The 17136-nt window shown below is 46.3% G+C and overlaps 1 protein-coding gene and 1 long non-coding RNA gene across 4 annotated transcripts in view; one reads left to right on the top strand and one right to left on the bottom strand.

Moving 5' to 3' along the window:
• Positions 1-1485: 1485 nt before the first annotated feature.
• Positions 1486-17136, bottom strand: part of Pmp22 (peripheral myelin protein 22) — a 30010-nt gene continuing 14359 nt past the window's right edge. For 2 of the 3 annotated variants that reach the window (XM_006246584.5, XM_039085208.2), the window contains exons 4-5: positions 8199-8339; positions 1486-2777 (exon numbers count right to left, since the gene is read on the bottom strand). In XM_006246584.5, the coding sequence (XP_006246646.1) occupies positions 2614-2777; positions 8199-8339 (305 nt within the window). In that variant the 3' untranslated portion in view covers positions 1486-2613. The remainder of the gene's footprint in view (positions 2778-8198; positions 8340-17136) is intronic. The other variant, NM_017037.2, reaches the window with a different exon arrangement.
• Positions 2662-15135, top strand: LOC134480805 (uncharacterized). Its single transcript, XR_010055656.1, has 2 exons — positions 2662-2797; positions 14963-15135. It is a non-coding gene; the product is annotated as an uncharacterized LOC134480805 (long non-coding RNA).

Raw genomic sequence — 17136 nt, 5'->3', positions numbered from 1 at the left:
TGCCACAGGTGTTCAGGAAGAACTGTCAGGTGGCTGCAGGTGCCACAGGTGTTCAGGAAGAACTGTCAGGTGGCTCCTGCTACTCAAAGCATTCTCTGTACACCAGCCTCATCCAGGCACTAAATGGAAATGCAGGATCTCAGACCCTGCTCATATGTGGATGAGTCTGCAACATCCAAGGCCGCCAAGAGCCTCAGGAGCACACTGAGGTGTGCTGAGCCTGATGTCACCCTCCCGAGGGATTGAAGCTGGTCTTAAACAGCAAACCAGCCCTCAAGACAGCAGCTTCTCATAAAGTGACAGCAGGTCACCTCCTGCATTCGGTCCCTTCTATATGTAACCATCCCCCTTTCTGCCTTTTTATTGTGAGGTGATGCCACCATCTAAGAAGTCCAGGTATGTCTAAGGGGGGGAGGGGACAACGGGGTCTGATTTGCTGACAGGGACAAGACCCAGATAAGCCATCAAGATGTCTTTCATGCTCTTCCAAACACTCCTCTAGGATAATTTGTGCTAACTAACTCACAGTGTTTCCTGGAGTCTGGTCACTAATGCTGCCATCACCTCCTTTTGATGCTCACAGCCTGAAGCCTTCCCACCGGAATCCTTGTCTTACAGATAAGGGACAAGGACATGCTCCCGTTGGGAAGCAGCCAAGGCAGGCTCAGTCTTGGGCTGCCTACTTTCCATACTCTTTTTTTTCTTTTTTTTCTTTTTTTTATTATTAACTTGAGTATTTCTTATGTTTCCAAGCCAACATCCCCCTAACCCCTTCCCCTCCCCTTCTTTATGGGTGTTCCCCTCCCCATCCTCCCCCCATTGCCGCCCTCCCCCCTACAATTACTTTCCACACTCTTAACGCCACCACTCTGGTTTACCTTGCTCACCTAAATTTAATGAAGGGAATTTTCTCATTCTTTCTCGACCTTGGGTGCAGCTTAGAATAAGGGGCCAATCAATGTGGAAGATTGTGCATCCTGACACACTGCGTCACTCCAAAAGGCACGGGAGTAACAGAAGCCCGGAGTGAAGTTATGCGTATGACCTTTGCCTTCCCGATGGGGTTAGAAGCTCAGCCGTTCCCGCTTTACCACCATTACCATTCAGAGCACCAGTCAGGCACTGATTCAGAGGCCATGCTTCTCATGATGATCTCTGCGCATGAGCACAACTCCTGCGGTGCCCCTGCGCTCCCGGTATATGCCGTCTCAGAGTGGGAGTAAGTGAACACTGAGGTTCCTTCCAGGCTGCTTACAGCCTGACCTCTGCTTTCCATCTCCCAGCGCTGGACAACTGGAAGACATTGCACAGACACTGAAGGCATCCCATGCTCCCTCCACCTGTGAGACCGCTCTCCCCTCACTCCTGGAGCACCACACGGCAACCGAACAAACTGCACCATGGTCTCTTCTGAGGTTCCTCGGGTCACCTTCATGTGTGCCTTAAACGCATAGCCAGGACTCACAAAAACCAGGGAGAGACACGTGAGTTACTCTGATGTTTATTTTAATGCATCTTAGTCCACACAGTTGGTATAAAATCAGAAAAAGCAAGCAAAACCAAGAAAGGTCTGGAGTCTTAGCATCAGAAGGACACCGTATATACATCTACAGTTGGTGGCCAATACAAGTCATCGCTAGACAGTCCTTGGAGGCACAGAACACTCTAGACCCAGAAAGCCAGGGAATTTGCTAGTCCCAAGGGTCTAGACGCTCGTCCTGATGCTCCGACCGTGAGAAAACTGTGGGAGTGACGAAGGCTTTGAGATTTATTTATTGTAGTAATAACAACAGCCTAGCTATGTACGAAAGCAGTTACGAACCGTTTGTATCGGGTCTCTGTTCTGCTGTAGGTCATAAAACTGTTAATTGAGTTTCCAGTGAGTGGTTTAAATGATTAGTAATAACAAGGAATGGTAAATCTATAGCACCATTTCACAGATTGCTTGTCTCTGACGTCTCATTTAAACATGTGGCCCCAGTACTCCGCCTTCAGGGTCAAGTGTTCCGCAGCCACCAGCTATTGGTTTCGCAGAGGGCTCTGGTCAGGGCGTTTCGTCTGTGAGTGCTTAGGGCTTCACACATTGATTCGGGCAGCGGATTATTCCTGCTAAATTCACTGGGTCACCCATAGTGTGAAGGCCTCTGGCCATCTGGGGTTTGTCCCCGCACTTTGGTTATCCTATGAGGTTGAATGGGAGGGAGGGATCTGCTTTCAGATGAAAGGGGGCCACGTGGATTTTTTTTTTTTATGTCTGAGCAAAACAAAAAGATGAAAAAAACGAAACAAAACGAAAATACTGAGCTTGGTTATAGTGTTAGGATGTAGAGTCGTTTAAGATTCAACACGAGGCTGACGGTCAACATAAAAAGCAAACAATCCTATGTACATGTATGTAAAAAGTGTTATAAATAGGTTTTATAAACCATAGATATTATATACATCTTCAATCGACAGCAATCCCCACTCAACTGTGTTCTGTTTGGTTTGGCTTGCGTTTGGGTTTGGGGGCTAGCTCTTTTGGGTTGGTTGGTTTGGTTTTCTGGTTTCCTTCCTCCCTCCCTGTGTACCCTATGCACGCTCAGAGCCTAGACGGATGGTGCGTCGGGCGCCTCATTCGCGTTTCCGCAGGATCACGTAGATGATGCCACTAAGGAGGGCCAGCGGGAAAGCCACCCAGGCCAGGATGTAAGCAAAGCCATAGGAGTAGTCGTTGTTGACATGCCACTCACTGTGTCTCACTGTGTAGATGGCCGCTGCACTCATCACACACAGACCTGGAGGAGAAAGACAGCAGGTAACTGGAGGGTTCTCCATGGGGGTGGATATTCGCAATGCTAGGAAGGAGGATGTGTCTAACCCAGGTGGGCCTCCCAGCTCAGAACTGGAGGGAGATGGCTGGAAAACACATGGAAGAAAAATGAGTGACTCCTCATGTCCAACAATGGCCATCCAGACCAAGGCCCCTCTCTGAGGGTCTAGCACCCTTGTTCCCTCATTTCTCCTTCTTTCCCCATGACACTTTCCCCAAGCCATTCAAGACAGACAGTGAGGACTCAGGCTCCAAGATAGACCTGCCTAGTTCTTCCACGAAGTGGCCTGGTGCAGATATGCTGGCGAAGCCACAAACCACTATACAGAGGGTGGTGTCATACATGACCAAAAAAAGCAGGGGAAGTGAAGTGATTCTGTACTGCTGGTGTCGTTGCAGATCTCTGCTGACCACAGGGGACCTGGTTCCCTTAGTACTGCTGTCCCATGAGTGTAAGTGAGCAGTACCTATTGGTGATGCAGGGCAGACAAAGGTTTGCGATAGAGGGGGAAGGGAAGCAAGGAGGACAGCAAGGGTGAGAGTCACAACTCCAGTGAGAAAATGGATAAAAAGCAGTTCCTCTTGCTGACACCAAGACCAGGCCTGAAGCTCAAAACGAAAGAAAGGACTTCAGACATGCAGGTGGGTCAGGCCACCCCAACTCTTTGGTGCAGCTGCCATGTTCAAGTTTGACCACCTCTGCCCATGTGGCAGCCGTGTCCCTCCACAGAGAAAGGTCCAATGACATCAGCACCCCAGCCTGGAGCTGGACAAAGCCAGATCTGTTCCCTAGTGAAAACAGAGCCTTTGAGGAGCTCTGAAGGACTATTATAAAGGCAGCAGGCTGTGTGGGATTTGTGCAATTCCAGGGCTCCAGTTCCCTGGGCCACCTACAGCTAACCTCACTGCTATTCGGGCTGCTGACATGCTGGACAGTTCAACTTTGTCTGAATAAACAGAAGAAGGGGGATGACGTCACGCAGTCCACCCTGATCAGATTGTCCTTTGGCAACTCAGAGGAGAATATGCCCACTCAGCTTGCCTCCACTGGAAAAGCCACACAATGGTCTTGGGACTGCCGTGGGACGGGACCTAGAACCTGACAGTACCTATAGAAAGTGTGGAGTCAGCAAAGCTGGCTGTGTCTTGAGAAGTCATAGTCCTACTGAACGACAATAGCAGTTTAGACGTCCTGGGACATGCTTGATCAGCCTTGATCCAGGGTCCTCAGTTATCTTGCCCTATTTTCTACCGGGCACCCCTTCTTGCTAAGAACTAGCGGGGACAGGTGTGTGAATCAACATGGCATACCTGCTTAGCATGTGCAAGGCCCATCTCTAGCTCCATAAGCACAAAAGGAAAGGAAGGTACAAACTAGGCGTGTGTGACACGGTCTCAATGTCCCAGCCTTTGTAAGGCTGAAGCGGGGTGATTTTGAGTCCAAAGCCAGCCTGGACTGGACTGTGGGACTCTGTCTTAAGACATAGGAAAACCAAGACAGGAGGCAAACAAGGAAGGAGACGGGGACAAAGGGGAGGTAGAGAAGGAGGGAAGGATGAAAGGAAAGTAGGGAAGGCAGGAAGAAGACAGAAAGAATGACGCTGTCTTGGGCTGCCTGTGGCCTAGCTCATGGGGACAGGGCCATAAGGAGGGAAGCATACCACAGAAAAGAGCTAGGTGTGACACAGAGAAAAACAAAAGGAAGAATGATGCCTGTCATTTGGACAAGGCTCCTGCATGAGGTGTCTCTTGGCCATGGGCACAAACAGTGCCTCGGCAGCCATGTGAATCAGCTGTGTCTATATCCCCTGGCATCCATGACCAAGAGTGACTCATTACCCAGCTGGTGGAGATGTGTCACTCAGGTACCTCCTGGTAAGTAAGGCCCCTTGGAGAGCACCAAGTCCACCTGCAAGTCAAACTAAAGACAATGCCAATATAATGACACAGAACTGACACCAAGGATCTCAGGGGTCAGCCTGGGCTACACCATGATTCAAAAATAAAAGCAGAGCCGGGAGAGATGACTCAGTGGTTAGGAGCGCTTGCTTTTTCAGAGGACCTGGGTTCAATTCCTAGCACCCACATGACCGTTTCAAATTATCTTTAACTCTGGTTCCTGAAGGGATGCAATGTCTTCTGACCAGATAGGTGCCCATACCATCACTGCACTGTGGGCATGGCCAGTAAAAAGTCTGTGATGAATCACTGAGAAAGGTTTCTAAATTTGGTGTCTGGCTTATACTACCTTTGAATCACTCAAAACAGACAGGGCCATAGCGAGTACATTAACCTCCCATCAATTATTTTGTTCTGTGTTAATCCCTTCTCCCTCCCTCCTCCCACACCCCGCTCCGTGTGTGTGTGTGTGTGTGTGTGTGTGTGTGTGTGTGTGTGTGTGTGTGTGTGTGTGTGTGTGAAAAGAAATGAAACAAATAGGAGAGATGAGACTTACTCAGGAGTCCCCCTCATCCACAGTAATGGGGTCAGTCTGACAGAAATGAAGATATTCTGAAGAGACTAAAGGGTCCTTGAGTCTGACTACAGGATGGTTGAAACAAAGGACCCAAAGAAATGGGAATTCTCTAGAAATCTCATACCAGGAGAAGAAAAAGGCACCAGCAGGGGGAACTTGCCTCCCTGAAAGAGATTTCACAGGTTCTATGGACTTGTCAGAACATCTTCAAGGTGAGTCTGAAACCCAGATAATGATGGGTCAGTGGTGAGTGGAGCTACACCCTGACTGGGGATGCTTAGATGTGCATATCCACGGCCCTCTATTTAAACTCTGATGATGCTTCAGGAGTAAGTGCCCTGAAGACAGACTTGGGGGAAGGGGGCCCTGGATCTTTTGTCCCTCTTCCCAGTGTGGCCACACTGAATAGATCTGCTTTCCACTTTTATGTGATTCTTTATAAACTGGCTTGTTGAGGAAAGGTGGCTGGACCTGACTTAGACACAAGCTGTGGTTCCCAAGTGTGCTAAGATAGCTACATATTTGAGTTAAACTGGATTCTACTACAGGGACACAGTGATATAGGCACCAGTGGGGTTTGAGGGTCTTCCATGAGCCTGCCCGGTTAGTTAGCAGCTGGACATTAAAGCACACAGCTCTTTACTTCTAACTCCGTGTCTGTATGGTTTTCTTGATGTTCTCCTGTCTAGTAAGCCTGACCCAACACAGCAAAGGTAAGGATAACAAATGGGTAGGAACAGACATGACTCCAAAACCTAGAAGCAGGATCAGGACATTCTCCCCTAAGAGGTTTAGAGTTCACAGCTCATGAGTGGCTTTGCTGCTAACAGAAAGGTCCTAGGAGACCTCACAGAAAGATCAGGGGTTTTAAAAGCTGCACATCAAGTCACCAGGGAGAGAGCCCACAGAGGTACTACCTGAGGCTTTGCAGACAAACAGCTGAGGAGGGGCTTTTCTGTTATGCCTGCTGGAAACTGCCAAGCCAAAGAAGTGTGTGATCGAGAAGAAACACGGCTCACTCAGAGACTTCGGCAATGATGCAGTAGAGCTAAGAGAGCTGCTGTGACTTTGATGAAGTTACCAGCAGCAGGAGGGCCCACTCAGTGGTCTCCTGTCTTTGCCCTAAGCATGCTGTGAGTTGGAGCTTAGTAGAGTATTGCTGCTCTTGTAGAGGATCCAGGTTCAAATCCCAGCATAGACAGGGTAGCTCACAACCATCTGTAACTCGCAGTTTCAGAGGAGCCAATGCCCTCTTCTGAGTGCCGAAGCACTAGGTATGCACATGTTGGACAAACATACACTCTGAAAAACTTTCCATACACATAAAATAAATGAATCTAAAGGGTGAAGTAACAGCTTAAAACTTAAAAATAAATTTTCAAAAAGGAAGCAGTGATGATAACTGTAACAGTATCTTCTGAAACTCAATGGATTCTCTATTGCTTTCCACTTTATGTCCTTCAGTGCTCTATAGACCTGTCCTTCATGGAACAGAGCTGTCCACTGTGATAGCCACACTCAGGCTTCACATGCCACCATGAGACTACTTTCTCCTTCCTTCCTCTGTCTCCTTCTCCACCTCCCTCTCTTTTCTTCCCCGGATGCTTTAGTTTTTCTGAATTCTTTCTTGATATTAAGCTGTTAATTCCCAAGTACCGCATTGATTCTCACCTCCACCCACCCTACCCCTGTCTTCCCTCCAGCTCCTACTTCTTTGTAAACACCATGATCTGGGGAGGGAAAGCCCACAAGGTTGACTTGGAACTAGCACACTCTGAGAAAGTCTGAGGTCTGCAGGTAAAGCCCCGGTCCTTGTTTTTCAATTTGAGTAGAAAGATCTACCAGCAATTTCAATGAACAGTCTGAAGACCCAAGATTCCTAGGAGAGCTCCCTTCTGATCATTTTGACTGGAGTTGACCACTGGGCACAGAACGTTCTTAGGCAATCCCAGCCACGGTTTTACTTCAACATTTCTAACTCCAGATAACTTATTTACCTAAGGGCCACTCAGCTGACAACTCGTGGCTGAAAACAAATCTCATGAGAGAGGAGCAGCGAGATTCAAAGGCCGAAGAAAAAGCCAATCATGTGCATTAAAGCCAGAGGCATCTGAGGCAGTGTTCTAGAATGTTCACACTGAGTTCAGAGTTGAAGCAAAGGATTTTTAAAGCGAGTACCACAGCAAGCAGACTTCTGAACAGTTAAGGGAGCTCTAAGAATGTCTGCATGGAGGGAAGGTCCTTAACCCAGAGGCCACTTGGGTCACATAGGGCCTTAACGCTGGACCTCAGAGCTCTTCTCCTAGGGTTTTTAGCTAAGATCAAGCGTAGTATCTAGACTTGGTGAATGTTCACTAAAATGATATGCAGAAAATAGCCTGAATAACTGAACCAGAGGTGCTTATGCAGGAACAGAGCAAAAGAGCAATGCGTAACTCAGCTTTGCCTGGTCTGACAGGGCTCAACTGTAGGTGTTGTTCTGTAGGTGTTGCTACTCATATTCTTGGCTCTGTGGGCTGCCTCAGCAATTACCTCTAATGATGTGACCATATTGTGGCTTCATTCCTGGTGACAGATCTGACATGTTGGAGTCTTCTCTTCTAGAGCCCATAACTCTTTTATATGTGTCTCATTCCACAGAGCAATGGAACATTTGTCATTTCAAATATATATGCCATGCTTGTATGTGTGCTCATGTGTGTGTGTGTGTGTGTGTGTGTGTGTGTGTGTGTGTGTGTGTGTACATACCCACACACCTGAGATGGGATTGTGGGAGAAAGAGACAGAAAGGCTCACAGAAACACACAGAAAACACTTCAGGATAAGCATACAATAGTCCAGTTCACAAACGCCCATCACTCTGGGAGCATATCTTCAAGGCCCTTTCGGGCATCACCATCCCCAACTTACCAGCAAGGATTTGGAAGACTCCAGTGATGTAAAAGCGGCCGCCTTTGGTGAGAGTGAAGAGCTGGCAGAAGAACAGGAACAGGGACAGGACGCTGAAGATGACAGACAGGATCATGGTGGCCTGGACAGACTGAAGCCATTCTGAGGGAAGAAACACCTGGTTAGACAGGCCTGGGAATTATCAGGGAGGACCGGCCACTGGGCATGTGCTGACAAGGGAGCCTGACTGGCTGCCTCAGTCACCAACCTGCACGTTAAAAAGACAATCAAACCACCTTTTCTTGTTGAACCCTGGACATTTCTGGAAAGGGCTGTAGGAAAGGTATGTGTCACTAGGAGTTAAGCTCCATTTAAAATATACCGAACTGCCTTCCAAGTTTTTACCCCCTAAATGTGCTGCTTGAGATAGCAGACAATTCACGACTTGTATAGTCTAAGTTGTAATTTTTAACTTTACAACAGAAAAGTAATTCAGGGCTAGTTAAAAACTGTAGTTCACACTTGGAATTTGGAGCTTTTCCTGGGCTGGCTATTTGTAATATAGTTCTCCATTACAAGGGGGACAGTAGCAGCAAGTAAGTGGCAGTGTGAGGCAGCTGCCAGCCCGCCACCCAGTCAACATTATGAGCAGAAACAGTCCACACTGCATGCAGTGTGCAGTGTGCAGGGTGCAGGGTGTAGGGTGCAGGGTGCAGGGTATAGAGTGCAGGGTGTAGGGTGCAGGGTGCAGGGTGCAGGGTGCAGAGTGCAGGGTGTGGCTGTTGTTGTGCTGAAAGCATCTTAGATTTATATTAGTTTCTACTGACTGAGCCATAACCCCGTAGTAACCCAGGAACACCTATGTGTATATGTGCTTGAGAGTTTGAGTAATGTCTGTTGCTTCCCAATATTCAAAGCCCCCTAACCTCAATATGGGCTTCTGAAGGGCTTGTTGGAACCTCTCTACTATATTCCGAAAACAATAGTTCATACCAGTGTTCAGTAAGTTAGCACCCCCCCAAAGAGACCCCACGGATGGCCGTCAGAGCTGGGGTACTCTTACAGAAAGCAGGAGAGGCTAAAGATGAAGGCATGCCATGCTATCTGCCAATCCGATCTTTTTCTTGGTCAGTCTTGACCGCCTGTGTTCTGTCACATCACTAGATAGCACTGCGGCTTCCGTCTTCTCATTGTTGTCAACCCTCAAGGATTTCAGCAAATCTCTAAACTTCCAACTGAAACTCAGGCAAAGGAGGGTAACCTCTGCTTAATGTCTGCTGCAAGTTAATCTGATGTTAGACAGAATGGGAGAAAGCAAGCTGGGATCTATGTGGCAGGGGCATGAACAGTGTCCACCAGATGAGTTGTACCACGTCTGCCCTGCTCTCACCAAAGAACCGAAGGCGAGGGTTCTATCTACTTAAGCAGTAACTAGTTGGTGTGCAATAGCTTGAAAGTGCGCACATCCAGCATCTGGCGGTAGCAGACACCTATACTTCCAAGCCTGGAGAAGGATCAAGGTGAGTTCATGACCAGCCTGGGCTACACAGGACGACCCTGTCATCAAAAGACACTTGCAGCATGCTTAGCACAACCTTCAAAGTTATGGGATCTGGATTATTTAGATGTTTACCTAAGCCCTGCATGAAAAACGTTCCAAAATATGTAAACTTTTAAACCAGCATATTGCCCCAAGTAGAAAATGCCACACCAAGAAATGCTGTTTTATGCACAAAATTGTTAGAGAGATGATAATACCAGGCTACTTATGCCATACTGTATATGACTATTCAACATTTAGATGTGGGTCTCATGGCCAATACTACATATATGAAAATCTTAAAAAATTTGAAGAAGTCTAAATTTTAAATATTTCTGGTCCCAAGCATTTTGAATAGGGAATACAGAACTTGTGATGACTAGCTGAACTTGTGAACAGCTAGCTGTTGTCAGTTCCAAGTAGCTCAGGAGAACTCTTTTGGGTACAGAGTCAGGGCATCGCTTTCTGGAGTTTCCAAGAAGGCTTTTCCAGATGCAAACTGGCAGCCTTTTCAGATGAAAGGAAGTCAAGCTCAACTAATCTAGCTTGATTGCTCAGAGAGAGACTTCCAGAGGTGTTTGACATGCCTTGGGGTGTCACATCTCTATCCGAGAGACCCTGACTCCAGACTTCATGCTCTCTCACCACACCCCACATGCTGCTGACTTGTGCCTCAGTTGAAGCCAGACAACGATGTCTGAGGCGCCAGTAGCAACCCCGATTTCACTTTCAACAACACAACTAATGTGTGTGTTTTCCTGACGCTGCGGCTTTTCTGGAAAGTCATTCTGCAATAAAGCTGCTGTTACCTACTACATTGAAACGCATTTAGCTCAGGGAGATGAAGTAGAAGACACAAGTTCAAGGTCCCAGTCTCAAACGAGAGCTGTGACCTACTTTAACTGGGAGGTTCCCCCACAAACCCCCACCCCCAAGTACACTGTCCTGAGGGGCAAGCTGGAGCAGACACTACACTGGGTCCCCCTCTCCAGTTCTAAGATCTTTCAGGAACACTGTGTAAATTATCTCTAGATCTCACAAATCTAGAGTAACTGGAAATCTGTATGTGTTAGATTTGTACAACTATGAAAAGTACCCTGGTCTTCATTTATTGACAGTTGAACTTCATGATACCCAAGTGAACCCCAAGTTGGTTCTCAAATCTGAACAGAACTGGGGATCAGGGAGATTTATTCTGCGAGCATCTGCTGAGCATCCCCACTGGCTGTGGATGAAGAATGTGGTTTTCAACCGTAAGCACCACAGATAAAACACATTAACTCCTCATAGGAAGAGTGACTCTATCCTCAACCGTGGGATGTGGAATGAATTCAAATTACTCAAGGAGTAGCTCTGAGTTCAGTCACCGCAGCTAATTACCTGAGAGGTCCATCTAACAGCAATGTGAAACCAAAACGGAAACCCGAAATAAATGGTAAAAAAGTAAAAAATGGACGGTGGCATCCAAGAAAACAGAATTGGAGCCACAGTGTAAGAGGATCCAAAGAGAAAAGCTTTCTTGTTCCCAGTATGTAAATCAGAAAGCCAAAACACAGGGGTCAAGTTATTCCACAGCAGGAGTGGATTCAATGCAATAGATACATAGGAAATTCATGTCCAAATGATAAAAACCATACACTATTTTCAAACCCACACAGGAGAGGCTTCCAAACTATGTATTGGGTGGGGTGGGAGGGAGGCGAGGAACATCTCCAGAAAGCAAAAATACATAACCAGGAGTTAGAAAAGAAAAAAAAGTAGACAGAGCAGGGGCTACAGCCCGGGGTATAAGTACTTGTCTTGCAGACATAACAAACATCCAGCATAGAAAAATAAAACAAATGCCAAAATAAATATGCAAACTTAAAAAATAAACAAATAAAAGGATTTAAACAATCCTCTAAGGAAATGGGGCTGAAAGGTAAGAATTTCCCCAGCAGGGAACAACACTAAATGCTAAAGCAGCCTTCAGAGAGGATGTCTGCCTCTCACACCTTTAATAAAAGAAACAGTAAAATAGTTGAACTGTCAACTGAAAAAGTCAGAAAAAAAAAAAAAAACAAGAATGCAAGTCATCCAAAATTAACTGAGTTAGTACACACTAATGAAATTGAAAAAATATGAGAACATGTAATTTTAATAAAATACCCACTCTGTGAGGGTGGGGGTCAAGGATGGTAAATATCAATACAGTTGACGGCTCTTATTGAAGAACAAAAAAAAAAAAAAGTTAATGATGTTCCTGGACAAAAACACTCAAAGCTGTGAAACTCCAATTCTATCAAAAATAATGAGCAGTATAATGTTGTTCTCGTAAGTCTCTCCACTGGGATTTGACGAAGTGACTGGAAACTTCAGCTAAAAGATGACTGCAGCTCAGTTTGCTGAGTGCTTGCCCCGTCTGCACAAAGCCTTGACTGCAGTTCCCAGTACTGTATAAAGTAGGGGTGGTGACTTATTGAAAGTTTAAGGTCATCCTTAGCTACATAGCTAGTTCAAGGCTAGCCTGGGTTGCACGATACCCTGTCTCAGTTTTTTTTCCTTTAAAAAAGAATAAAAGAAAAAAATAACAGCTAAAAATATTTTTTCTTTTCTTTTTTTTTTTTTTTTTTTTTTTCGGAGCTGGGGACCGAACCCAGGGCCTTGCGCTTCCTAGGCAAGCGCTCTACCACTGAGCTAAATCCCCAAACCCTAAAAATATTTTTTGAATCAAGCCCAGTAACAAAAAATAGAAAATCAACAATATAAAATAAATGAAAGGAAACCAGGAAAATAAACAAAAAACACCAGACATTAAACATAGACCTCCAGTGTGTCTATTACCTCACATGCTATCTCTAAGTGACACACTCAATAGAATGTATATATAATATATAATTAAGATATTGTACATCCAAAGCTTATAAAATTTTAGCAAGCCAAACTGTATGTCCTAGTCAGGGCAATGTTAAGAGTAGGGTGGGGCAGAAGGGAGACTTTGGATGTTTAGATACAAACTTAGTAAACATTAAATACAAAAGCCCAGAGGAAGGGGGTGACAAGTGAGGTTTCAGCTCAGTTAGGTCTCTGGCTCACAGGGGTACACGATTAAGCTTCAAGGGGATCAAAGAGCCAAATGTAAAAATTAAGTGGCCACACGGATCTGTGACTCACAAAGGGATAACAGAAAGTCAGTAAACATATGAAGACGCTCTACCCCGGTAGATAACCAGAGGGTGTATAGGAAAGTCATGAAGAACGTCATACCAACTTTTATCCGAGTGTCAAAAAAAAAAAAACTTTTTAAAAGATACTATCAGGTCTGGTGAGATGGCTCAGCGGTGAAAGCCCTGGGACGAGCTACAGTGGAAGGAGAGCACCAACCCCCGAAAGTTCTCCTCTTACTTCCCACACACACACCAGGACATGTGATCACAGGCACTAATAACCAACAGAACTTAATGCCAATCACATCACCTGGATCAAAATGATACACTGTTTAAAAAAAATAAGGGCAACATTATAGACGTCAAAACCTAGAAATCCAAAAGAATGTGTTTAAATTTTTCCATGCTTAAGACGTAGGAACCCAATAGTTTAATATCTGTATCTAGGAATAAAGACTTGAACAAATACTCCAAAATATACTTTAAACATCAGGGAACGCCACTGAAAGTAAACGAGTCACACCCATGAGCTCCTGCCAAAGCAGCCTTCAGAGGACGACGTCTGCCTTTCAGGGCGTTCACAGTGGTGTCTCTTGTATCCTTGGGTGTAATGAATTAACGCATCTCACTAGAGTCTCCCTTACAGTCTCCTGTAGTGGTGAACTAGGTTATCTGCCCACAGTGAACTTGGAGCAGTTGGAAAAATAACAAATTATGACAGAGGGACCTTTAGAAGACCTCAAGACAACATTGAGCAAAGTGTGCACACAGCATGGGTCATTATGTAAACACACCAGAAGACGGTACTTGCTCTGGTATATCCTACAGGAAATTAACAAAGATCTGTCAATCTGATGCCCAGGGGAACCCCAGGAACTTCAGTCATAATGAGGAGAGTTTGGTCAAAAATTCGTTCACTGGTTTTTTATTTCATTTAAAGAAGAAGGATGTGTACTCTTCACCTGTCTGAAGTTTTCACAGCCAAAGACTCAACCAGACAGGCCAAAGACCTGTGTAAAAGCTGTACCTACAGGATACATGCACCCACATTCCTTATCTGCACCTCTTTAACAGTCCAACGGAAACTATTTACACAGGCCTGTGCAAAGGTTATACACAACACTAACTACCCACTGGATGTGACGAACTTGAGTTCATGAGGATTTTCGCACTAGGACCGGGACAAATCCATGCTTCAACGACAGGCTACTTCATATGTATTATTTTAACATTTAAACAGGTTTAAAAATTATAAGGCAATGAAGATGTGACATCAATGGTGAGGGCTGGGGTCCCAAAACTGCAGAATTTTCTGGGCATAGAGAAGAGAGACCCTCTTTTCATCAAATGCTACCCATGGGTTTTGCTTAAGAGCATCTGAGTGTTGACAAGCAGATCCAGGACTTGGGGACAGCAGCCTCCATGACAGTCCCAAGACTGGATTCAGCCAGCTGGCTGCTCAAGAGGAAGCCTGCAGTGCCCTAAAGGGTTGCTCAGCTCCCCTAACAGTGCTCCCCAGCCAGATTAGGAAGAGAGGAGGTGGGCAGAGCGGAGGGGCATGACCTTGATTCCATGTGAGAACAGGCTGAAGCGATGATGAGCAAAGCCACGCTCTCCCTAGCATCACGAGTGTGTACTCCAGTTGGAGCAACCCGGAAGTGACTGTGCTGAATGCCTCTGCTGGCCGCCTACTCAACTTGCCTCTTAGAGAAATGAACATCCCTTCTTTAGCTTGACTTACTAACCCAGATCACAGGCTTGCAGTGATTGGAGCTGCCGTGAAAGCCCTGTTAAAGGAGGGTGGGGAAGCTGGTGCCTGAGACCCTGGGGTTCAATTTCATTGGCAGCAGGGAAGGAGGGAGAAAAGAAGGAAGGGACGATGGGAAAGAAAGCCAATCTTACTCACACAGATGGTGCTGAGTAGCAAAGAAACAATCTTTTATGTGGTGCCTGGAGGCTCCATTTCTAGACATCTCCATCCAGGTCACAGAAGTGAGAGGATGACCACAGAGGTCACAGAAGCGAGAGGATCGTGCACCAACCAGAACTCCAGAAAGCGTTTGGGACAATCCTGATTTTACTGTGTATCTCTTCCCCAGCACAGCAGCATGGTAAGGCACCAGAAGATAAGTATTTGTCTACACAGCAAGTGGACTGCAGTCAGCTGCCACATTAAGCTCTGGGGGTTTGCTGGACCTTGCCAGTGACTACTCAAATCAGGCACAGCCGACATGATGTGGCTGACCTACCCAATAAACCCTTATTTTGTAAATCAAGTGGTCTCCTTCCTTTGGCCTCTGAGGCTACTCTGCCCACTTTTGCACTAGCACAGTAAGAAGCTAGTGAGGACGGTAGAGAGAAACAGAAGGAGGTTGGGGAGAGATTGCTACCAGTTTGGAACTTGTTTATGCAGATACAGTAAACTGCAAAGGCCAGTATTCCAATGATGAACAAGCCTGGTGCAGCAATGTGCCCCCCCCCACCCACTGATTACAAGACTCTGACAACTTAGCAGAAGCCAAGACAACCTTCTCATTCTATAGATTTCACTCAGTACTGAACGCACAGTGGAGACCTGGCCAATGTCACTAGAATTCTCGGTGCCAAGTCTAAGTTGATCTCAGCTCTTGGTGCCGAGAGTTCCAGAGTGAAAAAAGCCCTCCTGCTCTCGGCAGGCTTGCTGTTGCAGTGGGACCTCCAGGTCCCAGGACTACAGACAACTTTCTATCGTAGGCTGTGGCTGTAGACAGTCCCATCCCCCAGAGCACACAGAGGATGGTGGGGCTGGATCATCCAAGCTTCCCTTCAAGGTCAGATTCTTGGCCAGAGCCAGCTGAGCAGAGGAGGAAGTACTGCTGCCCCCTCAGCTGTATTCTTAGCCCTGGGCCTACAGTCTAGTGGGTTAAGGGCCCAGGAAACACAAACAGTTCATCTGCTTCTGTCAGTATCAGTACCTAGCCAGCCTCTAACCCTGACCTCCGGTTCCCCCTGGGCAATTTGTGAATGGTTTTCTGATTCATGAAAGAGAACGCCTGGGCATTTGGAATGTAGCTGGTAGATATGTGACTAGTTTAGCATGCTCAATGATATGGGTTAGATCTCTCGGATCACCAAAAATAAAATGTATAAATATGTCATTAGGCTGGAAATGTAAGGTAGATTAAGATAGAATACGGATTGATGAGATGGAAGAAAGATATTGGAGGGGTAGGTCACAAAGGCCGAGGTCAGCATCCCCCGTTGGCACAGTGCCACACCACTTCCAATCTCACATGACAACCCTGAGGGCAGGACCCCACCCCCAAATCCAACCCACTACCATCACACAAAATCACCATTTTCCCTCATTTCTCAGTATGAATGTCATTCCAGAAATAGTTGGATTTCCAAGCTGCCTCCACCCGAAACAATGTGGCCTTTGCTCACCCTTCGCCCACTTGCCCAGAGGCCAGTGTGGGTCCTGTCCCAGGGCCTCAGGCCCTTCCCCCAGCAGACCAGCAGAAAGTTTGAGATGAGAATCAGGGCTCAGGCGAACTTTGCCCAGGACCCCTGCAGCAAGCAATTCAAACAGAAAAGCAAGGCATGGCCCTGGGGCTCACAGAGACCATGAAGGTCTCTGGAGAGACCTTGTTTTAGTGGAAAAAAGCTGTGGCTGGACATCACTGAGCACAAAGTACCCGGGGTAGAAAGAACCTTCACAATCAGGGACTCCAAAGACACCTGCTAGCAGGCTGAACGTCACTAATCCAAACATCCAAAAAAACCTCAAAAACTCTGAAACTGTCACAGGGTAAAGTTCTTTACCTGATCCAATGGGATAAATGTACACATTTATCTTCAGGCTACAAATATAAGCGGTTAAATGCAGCTCACATTTAGACCTGGGTCCCTCACCAAATTCAGTTGATGTGTATGCAAGTGTTTGAACATCTAAAAACCACCCTTGAAAAATAACCACTTCCAGCAGCAGACCTTTTGGGGAAGACACTTCGCACAAGCATTCTGTTAACTGCACTTGGGGCTTGAGAGAGATACACAGACAGGTTTGTCAAACTGGTTGTATATTCTGACACCCGTGTTCTTCTGGGCACTGGGTCTTAGACTTGCTCAGAGATTCCCAAGCACTCACTGGGGTTCCCTATTAACTGAACAGAAGGAAGCTTTTAAAGCTTCTTTTGTACCTTGTTAAAAAGCCACAGAAATAGGAAGATTTGCAGAGGATATTTATTCTGAGACTCAGACCATAAACAGGCAGCAAAAAGGAGATGTGGGT

The sequence above is a fragment of the Rattus norvegicus genome, chromosome 10 (genome assembly GCF_036323735.1).
Source record: "Rattus norvegicus strain BN/NHsdMcwi chromosome 10, GRCr8, whole genome shotgun sequence".
NCBI classification, from domain to species: domain Eukaryota; kingdom Metazoa; phylum Chordata; class Mammalia; order Rodentia; family Muridae; genus Rattus; species Rattus norvegicus.
The sequence above is the reverse complement of the archived record's forward strand: the minus strand, read 5'-3'. Positions and strand labels throughout refer to the sequence as shown.